Here is a 24324-nt window from a genome sequence, read left to right on the forward strand (position 1 = left end):
TGATTTCTGGCTCTCTCTTAAATTGGGAGTGTTTTGTTTCTGCTGACTCTAAATGAGCGTGATCAGAACGCTTTCTCTGTTCTACAAACCTCAATTAAGCCTCGTTACAGGAAAAGAAGCTCATGGTGTTTTTCCTCATTCCACTCGATGCAGGGCAGGACTTTACGAGGAAGCTCGTTAGCGTGTGTGAACGCCTGTGTGTAGATGTTTATTTATTGAAGCATTTTTTTAGCACCTGACAGTAAGGTCATTGATAGTTGAATGTGGTCACAGTAGTGGCAGCGTTGTTAATGTGTATTTCGTGTAATTGTATATGTGAGACCAAAAACTTGGTCTTCGCTTTAGACGGCTCGTTGTCAAATGCGTATCGCGCACAAAAACGAGACCTTTATTTGCGGAGTGACAGTGGCACTCATTATCTTTAGTTTGCTTTTACAAACTAGCAAAATATGGTCCTAGTTAGTAGTTACTGAGGAAGTAATTGATGGATTTGACACTTTTTGTTAGCATTATTGCATTAAATCTTTAAGAATTAAGCAGAATTATGCTTGGTAATTAATCAGTATAAATATTTTATGAGGGTTTACTCATGCGCAGTTCGGTGAATTTAGAGTTTTCCGACGTTTCAGTGTGGACGAGAAACTTTTGTATAACGCTTAAAAACGCTGACGTGGACAGAGCGTTTAGAAACGAAAACGCCGTTTTCAAATATATCTGGATTAATATAGACGTAGCAGTTCTTTATATGCATGTGTGTGTATACATGCATGCACGCACACACACATACATATATATATGTATATATATGTAAGTATATGTATGTATATGTGTGTATATATATATATATATATATATATATATATATATATATATATATATATATATATATATATGTATGTGTATATGTGTATATGTGTATATATGTGTGTGTATAATATTTATGTGCATAGTACTGTGTGTGTATATATATCCATTGATTTGATCACTTGGTTAACTCTTTAGTGTCAGGATGTGATAACCTTTTATTTTATTTGATCTCATTTTATTTTGTAATACTACAGTGTTGTGGCTGGCTGTTAGCATGTTGCTAGATTTGCTAAGCCAGAAGACTCCAATCCCAAGTCTAATCTAGACGTGCTAGACCAGAAACTGCCCACGGTTGTAGGTTTTTAGGTTGGGATCCAATCAGGTGAAAACTAAGTTCAATTGTTTATAAAAGTAATAGCACAGGTATCATTCATGTCCATTGCACATACGCTTTCAGGCGAGTTACACAATGAAATTTAATACTTAGGTTTCAAGGTTTGTGCAAACACTGCTAATAGACTTCAAGATGGATGAGACTTTATAGCGACACTGAAATGTCTGGCTGAGTGAGACAATAAAATCCTTTATTACACTTCCAGGCCTCAAAGAGAAGCTGTCGACCTCAAAGTTATGTTATAAAACCCCTCCTGGCTCACTGCACAGCTCTCATTGCCAGAAATTGATAGATGTTTTGCTCAAGCACGTTCGTTGTGTCATCCATTCTGTTAGAAATGCATTTCTGATGTTCAACCTCTGCCTTATTTTCACTGTCTTTTCATTCCAATTGTCTTTTTGCTCCTCCACTGAAGTATTCCTGCTCTCTATGCTATGGGCGGCTCACGCAACCTGGCTGTAATGGCCAGTTATTTTCCGACTGGAGTTATTGCTCCTCGTCTGCGGCCAGATATGAGATTATTTTATGATTCCTTTTGTGCGCTTTTGACTCTGTCAGTCAGTGACTTCAATAGGGCCGTGCTCATCTCATTCCCTGTCGTTATAAAGCACTTTACAGATAACGGCATGAAATGCTCCTGCTTTTGCCCTCAGGACAGGTTTTCAGAGGTGTTTCTGCAGGTCTGTGGTTTAGATACTCGTTTGGAGGGCAGGCGATGACTTTCCTTCTCTCGCTGATGCAGCTGGTGTCCGCGTACAGCTCAATGGGCTTCATTCACTCAGAGCCAGAGGAAGAGCGGCGACTGAGGCGTCTGCTTTCTCTCGGGACATGGAGGCCTCTAGGGACCTGAACTTCCTGTCACAGTCTCTCACACACGGGCCATCTCATGCTGCACTGATCCTCTTTGTGTCGCTCCCTTCCTCTTCTTCCTTCAGCTCTGATCTAAAACCTATAGGGAGATCCAAAACTAAGCAGTGTTTTTTTTAATGCAACAAATGCGCATTAACGCTGTTCCAAACAGTTGGCTGTGAAATTATCCCGCCTTATTTTCATTAAATTCATTTTAGGTGGAATGACGTTGTTTTGTTTTTTTACATTTGTTTTATTTGATTTGCTCAAATTAGGGAATCAGCAGCCTCATGTTGCATATATATGTGTATGTGTAAATATATGTATGTGTGTATATATATATGTAAATTACATACACACACTCACTCACACACATACATACGTATATATATGTCTGTATATGTATGTAAACACTCGCACACATACATAAGTATATATATATGTCTGTTTGTACACACACACACACACACACACACACACACACACACACACACACACACACACACACACACACACACACACACATATATGTGTATGTATATAATATGTGTGTGTATGTGTAAGGTTTTCTTATATAAATAACCAGCCAATAATAGCCAACTGTTAGCCAGGTTTAAAATTCCAATCAAAGCAAACTGAGCTGAGCTAATATAATCATTTGTGTTTATGTGCTTTTCCATGAGCATGTGAGAGAGAAAGAGATGTCATCTGGCAGAATGTTCTTCTTACTAAGATAAGAGCTGTATATGTGGCAGTTTATGCACATTAGAGGCATGCAACATATTCTCAACCATTATCTTTACCTCTTTTCTCTAGCCCTCATTACTCTGCCCTCCTGTCGTGGAAGCGTTTCTCTCTCTCTCTCTCTGATTGTATTGTTTGTTCTGTAATTGGATTGGCTTCTTGTGGGTATTTCAGAATGGCAGCATATGGGATTTGATTGGGTCTTTCTGTCTGTCTGAGTGCTTCTGTGTGCAAAGGAGCGTACAGCTCATGTTTTTGAAGTTTGTCTGACTCTTTTGGGATGTTGCATTATGTGTAGTCCGTAGTATCCAGTAGAAATGTGTATTATCAAAGCCCTGTTAGATGGAGAGAAGTGTCTTGAGTTCAGAGCATGCACTTTCAAAAACATTCGTGGCACAATGCTGATTACCATTGGGGGAAAAAAATTTATGTGTGTTTTACAACTACACAAATTTTTAAAAGTTTGGGTTCGGTAAGATTTTTTAAATGCTTTTGAAAGAAGTCTCTTCTGCTCACCAAGTCTGCATTTATTTGATCAAAAAGACAGTAAAAAACAGTAATATTGTGAAATATTATTATACATTTTTTAAATAAATTTTCTATTTGAATATATTTTAAAATGTAATCTATTTCTGTGATGCAATGCAGAACTTTCAGCATCATTACTCAGGTCTTCAGTGTCACATGATCCTTCAGAAATCTTAAATTATAAAAATTAAGGCCAATTCAAAATATAAATAAATGGTACAAAAGTAAAGCTCTTTTTATAACAGCTATGTCATTGTTTATAGATTAATACTCTGATCTGAAATGTTGTTGCTTGGCTGTGTTTTTGTCTGGTGCTTTAGAGCTTTTTTGGATGGTTTAGTAACGTATGATTATTGAATTGAATGCATGTAATTACAGGTACACGTTGAGTGTTTCTCTGACTTGCCATTCAAAAGGACGTGCATTGAAATATTTTAGTCATGTTGAGCTGCAGAGGTGTTTAATCATTCATGATGGAGGGAGAGAGATTACAAAGAGAAATGACGTGTTTGTGTGTTTTGAAAAGGCCCACACTGAGAATATTCTGTAATTACTCTTTCTCCTGAGAGACTCTGAGTTGCCATAGAAAAAGAGGGAGAAACAGCATGTGTGAGAATGAAGGTGAGAGTCTTGACTGAGACAGAAATAGAGAGTGTCTGTGTGTGATTAACGTTCACCGCTCTCGCCCTCTTCTCGTCCTCTACTGTCTCTCTGTCACTCTGTCACTGGGGTCGTGACGTTCAGGGTCGCTGAGAAACACCGCGACACACATGATCCTGCCCGACGGATGAACACGGCAGTAACACTCGACATGAGCGCAACACTCTGTCTGTCAAAGACATCACACATTTCCAGAATGAAATAGTGTTTGCAGGACATCAACGAGTTTCAATATTGATGTTGTTATTCACTGAAAGTCTTCATATAAAAAACATTCAAATACTGCGTCATCGGAGGCTTTTTTGGCCAGAGGCTAGAGACTAAAGACTTCAGGCAAAATCTGAAACCCAGTTTATTTTATTTTATTTTATTTTATTTTATTTTATTTTATTTTATTTTATTTTATTTTATTTTATTTTATTTTATTTTATTTTATTTATTTTATTTTATTTTATTTTATTTTATTTTATTTTATTTTATTTTATTTTATTTTATTTTATTTTATTTTATTTTATTTTATTTTATTTTATTTTATTTTATTTTATTTTATTTTATTTTATTTTATTTTATTTTATTTTATTTTATTTTATTTTATTTTATTTTATTTTATTTTATTTTATTTTATTTTATACTTCCAAGCTCCAAAGTGACATTAACGTATCATCTATACAACATTAAAGTTGTTATTTGCTGAAAGTCTTTATATAAAAAACATTCAAGTACTGCACATTCAATCATGACATGATTAAAGCGATACTTCACTGATTAGCATTAAGCTTTTTATCAGTAGAATCCCGGTAGTATTTTCGAATGACCGTGCTTCCCTCCCTCATGTTCCCCTGAGACGAGAGATTTCTGTATTGTGTGTCTGGAAAAAAAACTCAATGACGCAAAAATCATCATTTAGCTCATCGGAGGCTTTTTTGTCCAGAGGCGAGAGACTACAGCCAGGAGGAGGAGCTTGTTCTGCATGTCTTCAACCCGCCCATAGGGGGATCTCACGATAAAACGCCGTCTTTTCAGTTTCGAGTCACTAGTAGCCTAGCTGTATCATTTCTTCCGATACTGTCCTCTGTAACCGTAGGCGTGGCTTGGGAGTGTCCTCGTAGGGCAGCGAAGCAAGTGCATTCTGGGAGTTACATTTACATTTTCCAAAAATACATTTTCTGGCTTTTCTCAGTCTAGAAGGCACCAACTTCTAAAATAATTTCACATTTCTACTACATAAATAACCCGATTTAAATGCGCATTCATCTTTCCAGCGGTGAAATATCCCTTTATTGTCAAACCTTTTTAATGCTTTTAGGTGCTAAAAGGTGCTTATGTGTCAAATTTGAGACCGTGTTTATTGTTGAGTTGTGGTTGTTTGTTGTATGGTTAGTTATTGAATTACTGCATCATCTATAACCCTAAGCTACACACACACACACACACCAGAAATTGATGCCTTGGTCTCAGTACAGTGTTTTATATTCTTTGTCCCCAGCCATCTATAACTATGATGCTCGCAGTGATGAAGAGCTTTCCTTACAGATCGGGGACACTGTACACATTCTGGAGACTTATGAAGGTGAGACACACGCGCACAAACACACACCTTATGTTGTGACTAGATGTGACAAAGCATCAATATGAAAAGTGGCACATTGTTTTTAACTGTTATATATTATGATGACCTGCATTCATCAAGCTCGACCATTCAACCCTTTACCAAAGCTATTAAAAAAAAAAAAGATTGATAAGTTTACAAATATTATTTATTCAAATTATTTGGTCTCAGACAAGCCGCTATGGAATGATTGGTTAACTTAGGCAAAATCTGAAACTCAGTTAACTTTATTTTATTTTATTTATATTATTTTTTATTTAATTTTATTGTATTTTATTATTATTTAATTTTATTTAATATATTTTTTTATTTTATTTTATAATGATTTTATTTTATTTTGTTGTTGTTTTTTATATTTTTTATATTAATGTTTACATTAATGACAAAACCACAATCATAGTTTTAAATTGTATTTCTGTTTCAGAGATGAAAAAATTAATAGAACAAATCAATATATAATTTGCCCGTGACATTTTCTGAGCTCATTTACCTCTCCGTGATCATTTTATGAAAAAAAAAATCTACTTCTACTATTTCTGAAGAGTTTCACGCACTTTTTTGTACCCCTATTCATGTAAAGTATCTATTTCAGTCTCCTCTCATCATTTTAAGACCTTTACACACCGATATGTCCTGATTAGACCTTTCCTCTTCCCTGCAGAATGACCTCTCTCTCCAATCTCAATAACACACACTTTAGTCCTGAATGATTTGTTCATACTGTAGCTTGCAGACATGCCCGCTGCCTCACTTCATATCTCCAGGAGATTTATGGAACATGTCTTTTATAATCTCGCAATATTGTTTTCTAGAGGGACACAGTGGTGTCGCACTGTAATCTAATTGTTGGTATTTTCATCTGACTGCTGTGATATGTCTTGCTCTTCTCAGGATGGTATCGAGGGTATCGTCTGAGGAGAAAATCGAAGAAGGTGAGTTACTGTATGAAAAGGTTCAGCTTCCATGTTGGGTAAAATCATTCAGCAGACCTCAACTTGATTTTTCCCTTTGTTTGGTCATGTCTGATGTACTCTTCTGTGCACAGGGTGTGTTTCCGGCTTGCTACATACATCTGAAAGAGGCCACGGTTGAAGGCAGTGGGTCAGTATTTTCATTTAGATTTTCTGGAAGTTTGTATTTTGCTAAATATGGAATAAAAGCATTATCAACATCTTAGCAGGCACTAGCTCTTTTCGCAAAACAACTGATTTCGGCCATGCATGACCTGCATGTATCCTTCATGGAGAAGGCAATCTCAGGATTTGTTTCTCAATGGGTGAAATGCTTCATTCACTACTGTTTCAAAACTAGGTGCAGTTCAGTTTCTTAGGATGTGTTCACACTTGGCATGTTTGGTTTGATTAAAAGGAACTCTGGTGTGATTGCTCTGTTAGTGCGCTTCATATGAATAAGTGTGAACGCTGCCATCCGAACCCTGGTGACACTAAACAAGCGGACTGAGACGCTGAAAAGGTGAGTCTCGATAAACAAACTCTGGTGCGGTTCGACTGAAATATGAATGCAAACCGGAACAAAGACATGTTGCCGATCACAGTTTGGTACACCTGAACCAGCAGTGTGTGTGTGACGGAGGGATTCCTGCCACTGTTTTGACTCCTTTACACATTTTACACATTTTAGAAGCTCTTCATGAGTTTTCAGCTGGTCAAAATATCATTAAATGTAGGCTGTGCACATACAACAACGCATTTAGCCCAGGACACAGCATTGTTTTGGATGTTTGACAAGTTTAGTCGCAAAATACTATATATATTAAATACATATATGTGTGATGTGTGAACGCTAATGTGTGTGAATGCTAAGTCAAATTGTATTATTTTCTTTTTTTGGTCCGGAACAAAAGAACCAAGAGAAAGTGTGAACACACCCTTAGTCTAATCACATCACAATCACTTCACAACCACAATGTACTTTCTTCTCTGTGTAGGTCGTAGGCAGCTTACTATGTTTTGGAACATATTCGCATTAAACTTTACATTGCTTTGCTGCATTTGAAGATCATGTTACTTCTGTTATTGGTCTGATTATATCAGTGTTGGTCCCTGAATCCAGCCTCAGCGCAGTTAACAACATCCTTCCCATAGACGTCCTACTAAAACAAGTTAGCGCTCCAACAGCCCAGTGCCAGCCTAATAGGAGATTTTAGAGTCCAAAATGGATTTTTGAGTGTGTTTCAGGAATATAATACACATGAGTGAGTATTGGTGTTGGTGTGTGTGTGTGTGTGAGTAATTGGAATCGAGAGCAGAGCCCAGCTCAGATTTCATAACAGCTGTTTTGATGACTGATGCTGGTAATTAGTTTTCATTGGTATGAAGGGATCTGAATGACTCCGGGACCCCAGAAGCCCGTATTGAGCTGGAATTACTGACGTGAATAGAGTTAGATGCAGTTAAACAGCCTATTGTTTCCCACACAAGTGATATACTTTGAAAAACTCCTTCACTTTATTGTACTGCCTATGTTTATTAATTTTTTTCCCTCTGTTCTGCACTCTTTTCCCCTTTCTTTCTGTCACTAGACAAAAGGAGACGGTCATTCCTACTGAGCTCCCGCTGGTTCACGAGGTCACGACTACGCTGCGAGAATGGGCGACGATATGGAGGGACCTTTATGTGGTAACCCTGCATTTTGCCATTTATCTCAAGACGTGGTTGTATATTTCAAAAGTTGCAAACTATTCCTCTACACACTTAAAAGTATGCAGTTTTCCATTACACAAAGAGTGCATCGTTTTAAATGATGGTGATCGTAGATGAATTGGGACGCAGCAGCTGTCAGAATTATGACATCATCAAATTGACACTGTCGGCATGATGACATCATCAACTTCATAGTCAGGATTTGACAGGCGATGCATCTAAAAATCTTGTACTGACTAGGCACTGTTTAACAAATAACTTATTTTTTGATTTGTTAAAGTATATATTTAGGGGTGTGACGATAACCGCATCACCGCAATATCGCGTTGATGAGATGCCTACCGCGGTGTGAGGTCATCACCGCACGTTTTTTTTTTTTTTTTTTTTTTTTGCTGAAAGTTACAGGAGTGCATGGTGTGTGATATGAACTATAAACACATTAATATTTTGCTTATAATTTACTGTATTCTGCGAGTCCCATGTTCAAGGGTTTCTGGAGAAAAAAAAACGCTTCCTGTGCAAGGGAGGGAGTCGAGGGACTGTCCGTTAAACATAGCCTAAGGGGGATTTTTTTTTTGTGTGTGTCTGATTATTATTAATTAACTGCTAGGTTTTGTGATGTTTACAGATAATGTTCAATTAAATACAAACAAACACAGGAATAAAAGACAAGCATAACGTAAACAGTTGGAGTTAGATTTTAATTGCAAGTAGCGATCTCTCTTATCTGGTATAGGAAATAACAGTTGACGGCGCTAGCCGAATGATTAAAAAAATAGCCACGAATCTAGTGTCTAAGCCAAATGTGTCGCCTTTGAGGCAGGTGACAATTAAGGGGAAGCCGGTGAATTTGGACAAGGCGCACAAAAGTATCCGTCTCGTGAGGAAATACCACCCAATAACTAGACCACATCTTAGAAAAATGAACCGTCCTGTGGCGTTTGCAGGACTTAAGTGCAGCACACCTACCTTAGGTCGGCGACACACTGGCTGCGTGGCGTGTCCGTTTTTATTTCGGCTCCCATGTTAACAGGTTAGAGCTTGAGAGCGTGAGACGCGCTTCTCAGTTGCGGCACGAGCCGCGCTGAAAACGCGTGCATGCCAGAAATAGAACCAACGCCTATTTTTCATGCGACACGCAAGCCTGTTGGAAGCGTTTCCTGGCAAAATATAATAGGAAAAGATGTTTGTATGTCATTTTTACATGAATAAATATTAATAAATTACATTTAGATGTTTGAAAGTTAAGGTTTTGACATATAATTTAAAAAAAATTATCGATTTTCAAATATTGCACCTGTCAATACAGAACGAAATATTCTGTAGCCTATTTTGCCGTCAATAGCCTACTGCCGAGTGCCGACGCTGTCTTTGCTGCTATATATTTATGTTTAACATTAAGTAGCCTAGGCCTTCCACAACTCTCTCCCCATATGTCGAATATATCACCAATGAGGCGTATGTCACCTAGCAGCAGCAGCGCTGTTTCTGGTGTGCAAAGACAGAGAAAAAGAGACGCAACTGACACGCAACAGAAACGCCACAATCACACCACACAGCCAGTGTGTCGCCGGCCTTAAGACTACCTAATTAATAGTTAATTATTAATATTTACAATTTAATATAAATGTTAATTTGTTTATTTTTTTAATAAAGAATACTGCTTTATGACTATTCATTTCCATTGTCATTTACAAGCTACATGCGGTCTTGATCGCGTCTGCAATGTGTGATGCGGCCGCGGGTGATTTTTTTTTTTGGGGGGGGGGGGGGGGGGTCGGTTAACCGCCAAACCGCGATATTTGTTGCTTCTTCACCGCGGTAAGAAAAAATCCCATACCGTCACAGCCCTATATATATTTACCCTACAAATAGTTTTAAACTGTTTTTTTTTTTGCTATGAAATTAGCCTGTATGGAAGCTTGTTTCCGCCACAGAATAAAACATTTTAAAAGATAATTGCGACTTTTTATCTCACAATTGCGAGTTTACATCTTGCAATTCTGACTTTATTTCTCAGAATTGCGAGATATAAAGTCAGAATTGCGTGAAATAGTCGCAATTGCATGTTATAAAGTCAGAATTCAGGTTTTTTTTCGCAATTGCGACTTTATATCACGCAATTCTGACTTTATAACACATAATTGCCAGTTTATATCTCGCACTTCTGACATCTTTTCTCAGAATTGTGAGATATAAACTCACAATTGTGAGATAAAAAGTCCAATTCTAAGGAAAAAAAGACGCTTTTTTTTAAAAAAAAATCTCAGAATAGTTTATCTCACAATTCTGACTTTATAACACGCAATTGCGACTTTATATCATGCGATTCTGACTTTATATCTCCCAATTGCGTATTATAAAGTCAGAATTGTGAGATAAACATGCAATTCTAAGAAAAAGTCAGAATTTCAAGTATATTTCTCGCAATTGCGAGTTTATATCTCATAATTCTGACTTTATAACACGCAATTGCGACTTTATATCACACAATTTTGACTTAATAACACACAATTGTGACTTTATATCACGCAATTGCGACTTTATATGCAATTGTGAGAAAAAAAAGTCAGAATTGTGAGATTAAAAAGCAATTACCATTTTTATTTTTCACTCTGTGGCGGAAACAAGCTTCTATAAGCCTTGGATGCTGGCATGGTGTACAAACAAACAAACAAAAAAGTATGGATGTGTAGTATATGCAATCTGGCTATGATGGCATTGTCATGTGATCTATGATGTCAGTTGCATCACTTCTCCACTAATTACGAACCTTCCTCCATGACCTCATGGGATGCACACTTTAAAATCTTGGCATAATTAGTAGGTCATTGGGTATTTTTTGCCAACTTTTTATGAATACTGTTAGACATCCTACTCATTTTACAAACTGCTGTTTGCATACTACAGTGTATAATGGGTAAGTATGCATTTTCAGGAGATCAACATAACTGCACATATATAGTCATCGCTGACATCATCATCTTAGCGACATAGTCAGCATTTTGATGACAACACGTCACTGTTCATAGAACAAACATTCATCTGCTATGACACACTGCAACATTGCAATTTTCTCTAATAAATCTGATCCCCTTTGCCTCGGGCGCGATGTTAAAAAGCTCTGACATGATATACAAATTAAAAATTATTTTTTTTTTTTTTTTTTTTTTTTTTTTACATTTTCCAAAAAGAGTCTCATTGACAGTTTGTAAACTTTTTTTAATTGAATGAGTAAGCAGTGTGACACTCCAGGGCTCTTTGTCTGCAGTGATTAGGAGCCTCACGCCTCATGCTGCAGCATGTGCTTTGACAAATTAATTAACACGCATTGCAGGGTTTTAAACAGACTTTGTGTTTCCAACAGGGCGACAAGCGTGAGATGTTCAACACGGTCCGAGACATGATCTATGACTTGATCGAGTGGCGCTCCCAGATCCTGTCCGGCACGCTCCCACAAGACGAGATGTCGGAGCTCAAACAGAAAGTCACCTCCAAGATGGACTACGGGAACAAGTATGAACACACACACACGAACGAACACAAGCTGCTGACTCATTCTGATTGGGTTATGGTTGAACAGGGAGAGCTTGAGCTGGAAGTCACGACTGCAGTCCGTTACATAAAATCTGACTTTTAAAGAGAGTGTTGTATATTGCTCTTCATTTTTTTTATTCAGAGTCTGTTTTTGCTTTGAAGGGTCATTGTGAAAAATTTTCAGCCCTTCGTATGTTTTATCTGAAGGATAAATAAAAGATTCTTAATCAGTTGTCTGTGCCGTTGCTCATACTTGGGTTTAAGATTCCTTAACTTTAAGTATTAAATGTTGATGCTGTCTGATGATTTTTTTGCCTGGCAAAACAATGAAACTTACAAAATGGACTTGCACTGAAGGGCCATTAACTGTCCACCTTTTTTGCAGTACGGAAGAAAGCTATTTTTTTTATGTGCGCAGTGAATGGTAAAAAAAGTGCTGCAAACCAGAGTATTTATGATTATGATAATAAATACAAATATTTTGACTGCAAATGCCAGTTTGCAATATCAAGCAGCATAACAGACTGTGGATGACACCGGAAGCCTCGCACATTCATATCCCGCTCTTATGTTAAAAATAAAGTGGATACACCCAGAACATCCTAGCAACTGCATAGCAACACCCTGGCAACCACCTTCCACACCTAGTTTTGAGTTTTGCCTGGAAAAGTGTTATCAGAAAAAAACGTTTTAGCATTCTATAACCACCACTGCACAGTGGCATTGGATCAACCAATGGTGTGAGTTTGGGGCGGGGCTGTCTGTTCAGCTGACCAATGAAAGACAGGGAAACCTGTTTGAATGTTTTTGCAATTCCATTTGGTTATTGTAGTGGTGCAGACTATTTTCTGCTCATTAAACACATTCTGTTAACTTGAGTGTTTAGCTGTTGGAGGAAGCGAGTATACAGATGAGATGATAGAACTGCTCTGGTCAAAAAGTCAGAAGTGACAAACACTCACATGTACAACTCTCAGTTCTCAGTTAAAGTCTCTGTCTTTCTCGACTTTGTTACATAAGGATGGCAATCCTAAGTGTCACTCATATTCATTGAAAAACAACTCAATTCATTAACTTTACATTTACATTTTTCCAGTTCCATGTAGCAGATGATATCATCCAAATCGATGTATAACTTCATCTCTTTCAACCAAGTCTTTTTTTAAATGTTTCTTACAGTGTTTTTTTTTGTGTGCTTGCCAGGTATTTAGACCTGGATCTGGTGGTTAGAGATAAAGATGGGAATATTCTGGATCCCGACCTGACCAGCACCGTCAATCTGTTCCGAGCGCATGAAGCCGCGTCCAAGCAGATTGAAGCTCGCATCCAAGAGGAAAAGGTAAACGATATTAGACTATTTTCATCCTTTATGGCACAATATAAACATGCTGCTTTTTTAAAAGTCTATGGTTCATTTAGATTGATATATTTAAATGTGTTTGTTTGGTGTTCTTGGATTGTGAATCTGGAAGGCCTTATAGCAAACGTTGTACTCACTTGGGCTCTTCGTTTTGCAGTGTTATTTTGGTCATCACCACCCGCTGTGATGTTTAATGAACACCTTTAATTATAACTGTTACTTCATATTTATATGTTGGTGTAACTTTGTCAAGCACAACCACTAAACCACATAAAAAAGTCCCTGACCGCAGCTCTCAAACACCGTCACTGACGTGTGAGCGTTTACACAGGAACAGAGAATGTGAGAGCACACCATCTCTCTTCCTATCTTGCTTTGGGGCTCAATGTGACACATGGCTGGGTGATATAGCTTGGTGAAAAAAAAAAAAAGTCTCAATATTTTTCAGCCTTTTGACAAGATGCAATATATATTCTTTTTTTCCGAATCAGAGGAACCATTACTTTCAAACAGCCATTGCAGACTTACAATGCTTAATGCAAGAAATGCAGCAAAAAAAATTAAATAAACATAAAAAACATAATTATTATAATTATACAATTATAAATTAAGTAATTTATTTAAAATAATTATAAATGTTTTATCTTTACTCTTTTTGTAAGGGGTTGAGATTAAGATTGTTTTAAAAGTTGTTTTATAAAGCCCATTTAATGTTAAAAATAATGGATTTCCAATATACTGTAATGTTGAATGGCTATAGTTAATGACAAAAAAAAAAATCAATTTAACAGAGAAATCAGTAGCAGTGTTGGTGATGCTGGCCTTCATTCATAGTACTTGGGAAAAAAAATTACCATTAAGCAAATATTTTAAATAAACTGTCTTTATGTTGTTTCTACATTAATTTGGAGCTTAATTGTATAATAATAATAATAATAATAATATACTATACATATATATAATATATTCTGTAATATATTGCAGAAAATGTTTTAATTAATTCGAAATTATGACAAAACTAATATATATTTCAAGCATGTTTTCCACACTGTTTTCAATAAATGAACACAAGAATTTATTTTATTTTATCAATTAAATGCACCTATATACTATAGTCATTTTTATATTAGTATTTTTATTAATTTTATATTTTTATTAATTTTTTATTGTACTATAGTCAAATGCTCAATAAAATCAGTTTAATTTACAGATTTTCAATTCAATTTATTTTTTTAATTTACATTGTCAGAAATATGTGGTGAATATTTGACATCACTCAGCCCTAGTGTTACGAGAGTCAGGCCTTCTTTAGACAGAAGTGTGTTCTCATGAATCCTCACACATACTTATCTACCAGTCTATGAGGTTAACATCTCTGTTTGACCTGTGTGTTCTCACAATGCCTCTCTAATGACTTTTAGATGAGTCGCAGTGAGTGTCATTCACCATGTTTAAAACTGAGCAGGTGCTTCCCTTGAGCCAGGAGTTTTCGTTTAAGATCTGTTACGTTGAAGGAGCCGTTCACCCAAAGCTGAAAATTCTGTCATTTACTCACCCTCATGTTGTTCCAAACCTGGATGACAAGGTGACATTTTGAGAGCACATCAGCTCTGCTGACCTACCTTTCCCATGTGTCCCTACCCAGATGTTCACTGTCCTTGAGTCTCTATCAGCAGATACAGTGATATAGGGCCTGTCTACACCTGATCAATTAATGTCTTTTTACTGATTGGAAAGCTATCGGATTTGATAAAACAATTCCATTTACACTTGACTGCATAAATGTCTGTGCAAAACAATTATATATATATATCCGATCCTCAATACCTGCGTTATATGCTAATTTAGCGGAGTTCACGTCAATGAAATCAACAGATATGAGCTGCATTTTATTTATCATCAGCTAATTTCAAGATCAAAGACCGCATTAGGAGAGAGAGCGGATTCAACACTGGTAAGATAATTTAGTCTCACTACTTTTAATGAAGATGATTGTGTTTTAAGGTTCTGCAACTTAGTTTCAGTTTCATTTGATGCAGTAGCGCTTTCATATCTGGCTATAACGTGTCATATAGCCATATAGGGGTGAACTGGGAATAAAAAGTGAGCCTAAACTTTCTGGCACAGAGCGGGCCACGGTACCCAGTCCGCAACACACCAAACATAACACAACAGCTCATTTTGCACAGAGAAATTTAACACCACCTGCTAACTTAAAAATATAACAATAAAGAAAAATAAATATTTAAGATTTTTTTATTGAAATTATTTTTATAATAATAAATAAATAAATAAATAAATAAATGCAATTAGAAAAAGACATTATAGGTAAGTTACCAATCAAATGTTAAATCAAATCAGACAAAATCCATCTTTTCACTGCAGAAGCTGCATCTGAAGTGGCATTTAGATGTATTTACACTGACTGTTTACAAATGCATGAAGAACGTGATAAAATTAATGTTTTAAATACACAATACATTGAATATAGAAATATGAAATTTTGGGGATTTAAACTTTTTTTTTTTATTAAACTGTAAATATGAAACTAAAACCGCCAGTAGGTTGTCACTGTCTTAAGTAAATCAACCTATTGCCTCAAAAAAGCCGATTCATTCAGGAACTTGGCAAGTGACTATCTTTATAAATGAGTCATTGAATTATCGACTCAAGCGATTCGTTAAAAAATGCTGAAAGCTCAAAGCTCTGCCTGTAGATGGATGTGTTATTTTAAAAACGGACTGTCCGAGCGAAAACCGGACAGATGGCCACCCTATTTAGCATTTTTATTTTTAACAATTCTTACATTTTACCTCGCATTCGTGCTAAAAACTGCCGTGCTGAATTACTGCTTGGCCCCGCCTTCTTGGATTTGATTGGCCATCTCAAACTTTTTTGACATTGACGAGTGCTGTAAGACCGCTGCAGTGAGCCAGCCAGAGCCAGAAAATAGATAAATCATTTTGAGTCATGTGGGCATTCACCTGGGCCGACGAAATATGTAAATGCCCGCTAGCATTCGTTCTTTATATATTTGCGCATAGCAACGGGCCGGCCCACACTGTCCAGCGGCCCACTGGGAAAACGCCCGGTGCTCCAGATGGCCAGTCCGCCCCTGCATATAGCCAATAACATGCTCTCACATGTTTATTTTTTTACCATTTTGGGAGTAGTAAAATTTACATAAGTGGATCCAACAACCAAATGCATTTACACTTGTCCAGTTTGGGATGCGTCTCAGACCTCTTCCTGAAGTGGTTTGAGTGATCGTATTTAAATCTGTCTCGAATGCGTTACGGCATTTACACCTGGTCTTTTCACGATCGAATAGCTATCCAATCAGAGAACACGCATGAAGTGACCAGGTGTAAAAAGTCCCATGAATTCTTTGAGACTGACAGCGCCCGTGTAATTAGTCTGGCTGACTTTGACTCGAAGCACATTTGAAAGATTAATTACCATAGTTTTTATGGATTTATTTATTTTTCAGTCTCAGAAGCAGAACTTGGATTTGAGCAGGCAGGCGAAGTTTGCCTCCACTCCCTCGTTTGCCTTGTTCGTCACGCTCAAGAACGTCGTGTGCAAGATCGGAGAAGATGCAGAAGTGCTGATGTCACTCTATGATCCGATTGAGTCTAAGTTCATCAGGTCAGTGCACACATGGACTCAAACACTTACACTTGCATGCATGAGAAGCCATGCAGTCCTAAACATAGCTGTCAAATAATTGCTTTGTTCAGGGATTTAAAGTCATTTGAACATTATTTTTTAATAATTATAGCTTGTTATTAATAATTAAATTAGTGATTATTATTTGTAATTAAAAAAAAAAAAGTTTAAATCATCATTTCAATAGTTTGACAATAGCCTCACCCTCATTTGGGAGCCATGACGTTTCTCACATTCTCAGTAGTAAGTCAACCACAGTGTTTCCATGCACACAATTCTCAATGGTTTGTTTCAGCAGTGAATAATGAATTTTATCATACTTGAGTGTGTCCACAGAGAAAGACATTTACATTCGCATTTAGCAAATGCTTTTTTATCCAAAGCATCTCACATGCATTAAAGCTGTACATTTATCAATATATGTATTGCCTGGGAATCAGTCCTATGATCCTGACTTTGCTAGTGCTATGATCTACCATCTGAGCTTTAGGGGGAAAAAGTTTGTCTCAAAAGTAATGCCATTAATATCTGTTATTTATTTCTTCATTTTCTTGCAGTGAAAACTATCTTGTACGCTGGTCCAGCTCAGGTTTGGCGAAAGACATCGATCAGCTGCATAACCTGCGTGCCGTATTCACGGTACGGATTATTTTCAGACCGATTTCAGTCAAGATTATCATGTTTTTGTTTTGTTTTATTTTAGTTAACACTAACGCTGTCCTCTACTAAAAATGCATGTGATTCTGTATTAAAATTTGGGCGAAAATGTGGTTATATGATAATGCCATGTTTTAAAATGGCATCACCTAGGTTTTAGAACAACGCTAATTTGGGGCATGTGTGCAAACCGGCAGGCCACACGTGAAACCCTTCGCATGCATGACCTAATTGTTTTATTTGAACACTCAAATGTGTCGTCCTGTGGCGATGCGCTGCTTCATTATCGGCTCGTTCCTGGAAACATCGTCATGTAAATGAATCCGTTACGGCTTGATTCCATTCATCTGTTCCCGTCTCTTGCATTGTTCCTTAATGAGTAATCACGGTATTATTGGGTGACTCTTTAATTCGTGTTCATCAGTCGTGTTGTCGAATTGGTAATTAAAGTGTTGAAGAAAGCAGCATCATCATTAACGCTGTAAAGGGTAATGAGCTAACGGTCATTAGAGGAGCGGATAAAGAAGCTCACTGGAGATGCTGCCTGACTTGTGTTGTTGCACATATTGTGTGTGTCCATGTCCATGTGTTGGCTTCTGCCTGTACTTTAACATAGGAAAAAAACGATTTTCTATGCTGGAAACTGATTAATTATGAACATGAAATCATTTTAAAGTTCTTGTGTTTCTTGCACATTATTATGAAAGATTTTTTATTTTATTTCAATCGCATGCATTTGTGTTTTGTGCATTTGCATGTTCATAATTAATAATTAAATATTCATTGGTGTGTGTGCATCTTGTTACATGCATGTAAACATATTTGCACGCACAAATGGAAGCTGTTCTTTTATTTGTATTTGTATTTTTATTGTTTTGTATGCTGGGAAAGGAACTTATTATGAACATGAAATCATATTGAAGTTCTTGTGTTTCTCACCCTATTATGAAGGATATTTGTTTTTTAATTGCACGCATTTGTGTATTTGCATGTACATAATTTAATAATTATAGAGCATATGCATTGGTGTGTGTTTGTGCATGTAAGTACATATTTGCACCCACACACGAGAGCTGTTCTCATTTGCTAGAGGTCATTTCTTTAATGGATGCTGGGCTGTCGAGGGTCAGTTTGTTTTCCCAGAATCCTCTGCTCTCTGCACACACCCCCAGTGTGGAATGAGTTGCTGCCCTCAATCAAACACTGCTCGAAACAATTTACCCTTCACCTGGACGCCATACTAACAGTCTGTGTGCACCGGCGCAATCCATGGATCAATCATTGCCTTCCTGGATAGTTGCTAAACTAACACATTTGAGTTTAACTAGATGATTTTAGGCAGAAACACCTGGTGCATGGCCACTTGGGGGCTCGAAATGACATGGAGCTTTTTAGTACATGATTGTGCAAGTGCCTGTGCATGTTTGTGTGTGTGTTTTTTTTTTTTTTTTTTTTTTTTTACACTTATGCCCGTGTGTTGGTGTGTTTCTCTCCAGGATCTGGGAAGTGAAGACCTGACGAGGGAGAAAATCAGTTTTGTTTGTCAGATTGTTCGAGTGGGCCGAATGGAGCTCAGAGATAACAACACTAAGAAATTAACATCCGGCCTCCGCAGACCCTTCGGTGTGGCAGGTAGTGCCTCGATTTCTGCTTTCACACATAAAACTCAATGCACACTTAGCATGGTAACCATAGTGTCCATCAAAATAGCACCAAAAATATACTTTGATTCATTTTCAGATGCTTTTATCCAAAGTGATTTAAGGACCTTTTTGATGCTATTTACAAACTCTACTATCTATCGATCTATCGATCTATCTATCTATCGATCTATCGATCTATCTATCTATCTATCTATCGATCTATCGATCTATCGATCTATCGATCTATCGATCGATCTATCTATCTATCTATCTATCTATCTATCGATCTATCGATCGATCGATCGATCGATCGATCGATCGATCGATCGATCGAATATATTTTGCAGCCATTTTGTAATCTGTATTTTTATTTGTCATGGTAATATTTAGTGATTGCATACAGATACAGCTGTTCAAGCCTTGTATGTAATCATATGGAAAAATTTATTGCGTATTACAGCTTTTCCGTAAGTGATACAGAACGTGACTCGCAACAAGCCGTAGAAAATGAAATGCACCAATCTTACTGAATTCATGCAATTTTAATGCATTAAAAACAATGGCCTTTCCACTGATATGGCCATGACCACAGTGTTTTGTCTGCCTGTAGATAAATATGGTTTTATTACATGTACAATTGCAGCATACAGTAGAAGTCTTGAGCTGGTTCCTGACACTTAGGGTTCAACTTCAGTGTCCAGTGCATTACACAATTTATGAATGACTCCTGAAATTGTGTCCTAAGGAGAGATGTGATATGAACTTTATTAAGCTACTTAGAGTTGTGGGCGGTTGTGTACTGGTACAAGTCAGTTATTGTGCACAAAAGGTTCCTCCTGTTGTGAGCTTGGTACGTCAGTCTCAATGGAAAAAAGGAAATCTGTTTTTCTGTTTAAATAAATAAATAAGTCCGAACAGGAGAACGAGAGGAGACATGCAGCCTTTGGTTTCAACATCAAATGTCTTTTGAAGTGGGAAAGCATCTCACTCTCTCTCTCTCTCTCTCTCTCTCTCTCTCTCTCTCTCTCTCTCTCTCTCTCTCTCTCTCTCTCTCTCTCTCTCTCTCTCTCTCTCTCTCTCTCTCTCTCTCTCTCTCTCTCTCTCTCTCTCTCTCTCTCTCTCTCTCTCTCTCTCTCTCTCTCTCTCTCTCCCCCTCTCTCTCCCTCTCTCTCCCTCTCCCCCTCTCCCTCTCCCTCTGTTCGGTCATTAGTCTTTATGTGGGCCAGGAAGGAAGAGGCAGAACCTGCATGTGCAATGTCACCTTTAATGTGTCACATTGAGAGACAAGCCAACGCTTCCATTATGGCTCATCAGTTTCCTGTTGCCTGCTGTAAACTCAATCTCAGCTCGGCCACTCCTGCACACGAGGCCAAATGGCCATTTAGAGGCGATGTTCATGTGTTCGGTCAGTTATAGCTGCCGGTTGACAGCTTATCTAGGAAGTGTTGGCTGCTCTCACCTTATAAACCACACATTTAAACTTCCATGATTCTTTCTGTTGTGCTTTACTATGTTTTTCAGTGATGGGATGAATCTCACAGAGAAATATTAAACCCTAAAATTAAAAGGGGGGAAAAAGCATTTTGGATGAAGAAATTTCCTTTTTTTAGAACAAGTACAATTTGGGATATCATTTTCATGACAATTTAATTTGGATTTTCACACAAAATTCTCATTTCTGCTATGTGAGAAAGTCATACAGTAATGAAAATAATTTATTAAATTAATTGAATTTACTCCCATGATGTAATATTTATTTATTTAAGTAATATACCACTTTTTTCATTATAGTAATGGAAATTTGGTAGTAGAAACAAATAATGGATAATAATTTTTGGAGACAGAGTGATTTTTGAAGTCTGAATTGGGAATTTGCTGGGACAGTCTGTTTAAAGGGTTAGTTTACCCAAAAATTAAAATTCTGTCAGTAATTACTCCCCCTCATGTTTTTCCAACTTTGTTAGACTTTTGTTCATCTTTTGAAATTTGACTTTTGTAATCGAGATCTGCCAGCCCAGAAAAGTTAGTAAAGACATCGTTAAAATAGTCCAAGTGACTACAGTGGCTCAACCTTAAGTTTATCAAGCGACGAGAATACTTTTTGTGTGCAAAAATCCCCCAAAATAACGACTTTATTCAACTATTCATTTTCTTCTGAGAGCATCACGACGCATGCTCGAGAACTGAGAAGATGACGATCATTTGATAGGGAAGTGTGAAAGCTAAGCCATTCATTTTGCGGCATTGGTAAAGCACTTTTACGTTTTCTCGTTCGTTTCTCACGATTCGGACATCCAGGAAATGCACACTATAGAACCATTTTAAACACTACATCGAGACCCATCTGCGTCATCTTCTCAGTTCTCGCGCATGTTTTTTTTTGTTTTTTTTTGTGCACAAAAAGTATTCTCGTCCATTGATAGACTTAAGGTTGAGCCACTGTAGTCACTTGTACTATTTTTACAATGTCTTTACTAACTTTTCTGGGCTGGTAGATATCAATTACCTAGCAGCTCATGGAGGAGTGAGACAGCTCTCAGATTTCACCAAAAATATCTTAATTTGTGTTCAGAAGATGAACGAAAGTCTTACGGGGTTGGAACAACATGAGGGTGAGTAATTACTGACAGAATTTTCATTTTTGGGTGAACTAACCCTTTAAAGTGAATGCCAAATAATGTTGCAATAGTCAAGATCCTAATTTCATTGTTTGTTTTTTTTTCTTTTGATTTTGGGATGAAATATGAGCTGGTTATTTCTTCTTTTCATGAGATTCACCCAGAGTTGTTTTCCCAGGCAGTTTCTCTGCAGATATTATTCTCTTCTCATTCCTCTCTCTGCAGTAATGGACGTCACAGACATCATCACGGGCAAGATGGACGACGAGGACAAGCAACACTTCATTCCTTTCCAGCCGTGAGTATGAGTTCATCACAGCCGTCTTTGTGGAGGCGAACGCAACATCACGACAGTGACTGCCTCAAAACCTAGAAAACCCTTCTGAACATTATAAGTGTGTGAAATGCTTTCTAGTTAGGCACTAGGTTTTTAGAAAGGACCAATAAAACCACAGGCACCTACAGTAAATAGAAGCTTCTCGTTTAATGCAAAACAAGTGCTAGGTCAGTGAGAAGTAAAATCTCACTGACCAATAATATTTGAGGCTTTTGGGTCATCAAACAAACAAAGAAATACGGCTAAAGATTTTTCTAGTCGACTATTAGTCATTCATTTAAACCTATAGTCGACTAATCGCACGTTTATGATATCAATTGAATTATTTAAATCAGAGAATAGATGAGTTTCAAGGCTGAGAAAGAATAGCTTATGATATGATAAATACCAAACCATAATACCATAATACTGACTGGAAAAAATGATTATGAATGTGTTGGGGAAAAACCTGCAAGCAGACTGTCTGAACATTTGAATAATTTATTAATAAACTTGTGATTTCTGAGTTTGTGTCGGCTGCAAAGCTGAAGTTGAGGATGTTGATTCATAATTTCCGCAGGATAGTGGACGCGCATATAAAGAGAAATGGACGTTTCATGTAGATTACGTAATCAGAGAATATTTGTTTTTTGAATTGAATTGGTTCATTTAAAAGTAGACATATTTTTCATGTCTGTGAGGCAAGTATACACTGAGCACACTCTTATCTGTGTGACCAAAAATGGAGTATTTTAAGTTCTTTCTGCTATTATCAGGAAAAAATGCAAGTGATTTGGACGGGGCCTCCAGGTTAGTGAGTAAGATAGTTTATGAGGTATTGTGTAGTCATGCGTTGTATTTTGTGGCATAAGAAGGTTCATTTGAGTGTTAGTTTGTCTGTGTCTGTTTTCCTGATTTCTGCTGTATCATCTCAATGCTCTGTGTATTTATTCTTTGAAAACAACACTTTACACACACTCTTGTTCTGAAGGAGAGCCATACGTGCCTCACATTCTGTCACTAAATAAGACTACACTTCAGTCTTTCTCTGCTTTGCCACTCTCACAGTCTAGCTGGGTCACTCACTCGCTCAGAGAGGAATGGAAGAGTTGGTTGTGAATTGTGGGGTGTTTGAAATGGGTGCTCTCACTTTAAGCAGGTTTTTGATTTGTTGCAGCTTATTTGTGACTTCAGATTAGCTCCGTTCCAAAATCCAGTCAACTATTCAGTCTTCTGATGAAGGCATCCTAACTGAAACGAAGCCTAATAAGTGACTGAAGTAAATTAGTCGGATAATATATTTAATATTTTAATATATTTAATATTTTTTTAAATATATTTTAATTCATATATAATAAAAATAATCTAAAATGTATTTTACAATGTTATATAATAAAAAATAAAATAAATAAAATAAATAAATAATAATAATAATAATAACAACAACAACACTAGTAACAACAACAACAATAATAACAATAATATTCTGCTAAATACTCATAAATACATTTTTATTAACTTGAATTAAATTATTTTATAATATAATACTACTAATAATACATTTGCCAGTAATTAATTTTAATTAATTTAATATAATTTAATATAATTCATTTAACATGAAATTGTTAATAATAATAATAATAATAATAATAATAATAATATGGCTGATAATTATAACTTAATTCAATTTAATATTTTTTTTCTTAATATTCATATAATACACTATTTAATATTGTCATTATTATGTTGTATTATATCAAATATAAATACAAATGTGTATATATATATATATATATTTTTTTTTTATATATTTAATTTTATAATCATTATTCATTTAGCTTGTCCACTCTTTGATGCATTTTTTACTATAACTGAGGCATATTAAATTGTATCATAACTTTGCTGCCTTTTAGTTGAGATCCGTCATGCCTTTAAAATGCAGTCTAGATAGGCAGCCTACTAGGTTTTGGAGCAGAGCTAGTGTGTATTTTTAGACTCAGCTTCATCTGTGTTTGGGTGAGATGGAGGGTCATCTCTTAAATTACAGCATCTCTTTGTGTCTCTCCTGTCACCCATCCCGCATTACTGTTTGCTAACAAAATGGCTTTTGTCCCTGTCATGGTATCGGTATCACTGTTTGGTGTCTTCCCTCCCTCTCTCCCTCTCGCTTTCTTCATCCATCTCTTCTCTTTCTTTTTCTTCTGCTCATGTCCACCCTTATCTGGCTCTCTGTGGCTACTACTCTTCTCCTCTCTTTCTCTTCCTTCTCT

At 36.7% G+C, this 24324-nt stretch overlaps 1 protein-coding gene across 10 annotated transcripts in view; it reads left to right on the plus strand.

Moving 5' to 3' along the window:
- Positions 1-24324, plus strand: part of dock1 (dedicator of cytokinesis 1) — a 230549-nt gene that overhangs the window by 23694 nt on the left and 182531 nt on the right. For 6 of the 10 annotated variants that reach the window (XM_081393664.1, XM_081393666.1, XM_081393667.1 and 3 more), the window contains exons 2-12: positions 5469-5552; positions 6483-6523; positions 6637-6692; positions 8134-8230; positions 11622-11770; positions 12995-13130; positions 15055-15105; positions 16642-16799; positions 17378-17459; positions 18974-19109; positions 21964-22036. In XM_081393664.1, the coding sequence (XP_081249790.1) occupies positions 5469-5552; positions 6483-6523; positions 6637-6692; positions 8134-8230; positions 11622-11770; positions 12995-13130; positions 15055-15105; positions 16642-16799; positions 17378-17459; positions 18974-19109; positions 21964-22036 (1063 nt within the window). The remainder of the gene's footprint in view (positions 1-5468; positions 5553-6482; positions 6524-6636; positions 6693-8133; positions 8231-11621; positions 11771-12994; positions 13131-15054; positions 15106-16641; positions 16800-17377; positions 17460-18973; positions 19110-21963; positions 22037-24324) is intronic. The other 4 variants (XM_081393668.1, XM_081393670.1, XM_081393672.1 and 1 more) reach the window with 1 other exon arrangement.

This window comes from Scardinius erythrophthalmus (genome assembly GCF_964197995.2).
Source record: "Scardinius erythrophthalmus genome assembly, chromosome: 18".
Classification (NCBI taxonomy): Eukaryota; Metazoa; Chordata; class Actinopteri; order Cypriniformes; family Leuciscidae; genus Scardinius; species Scardinius erythrophthalmus.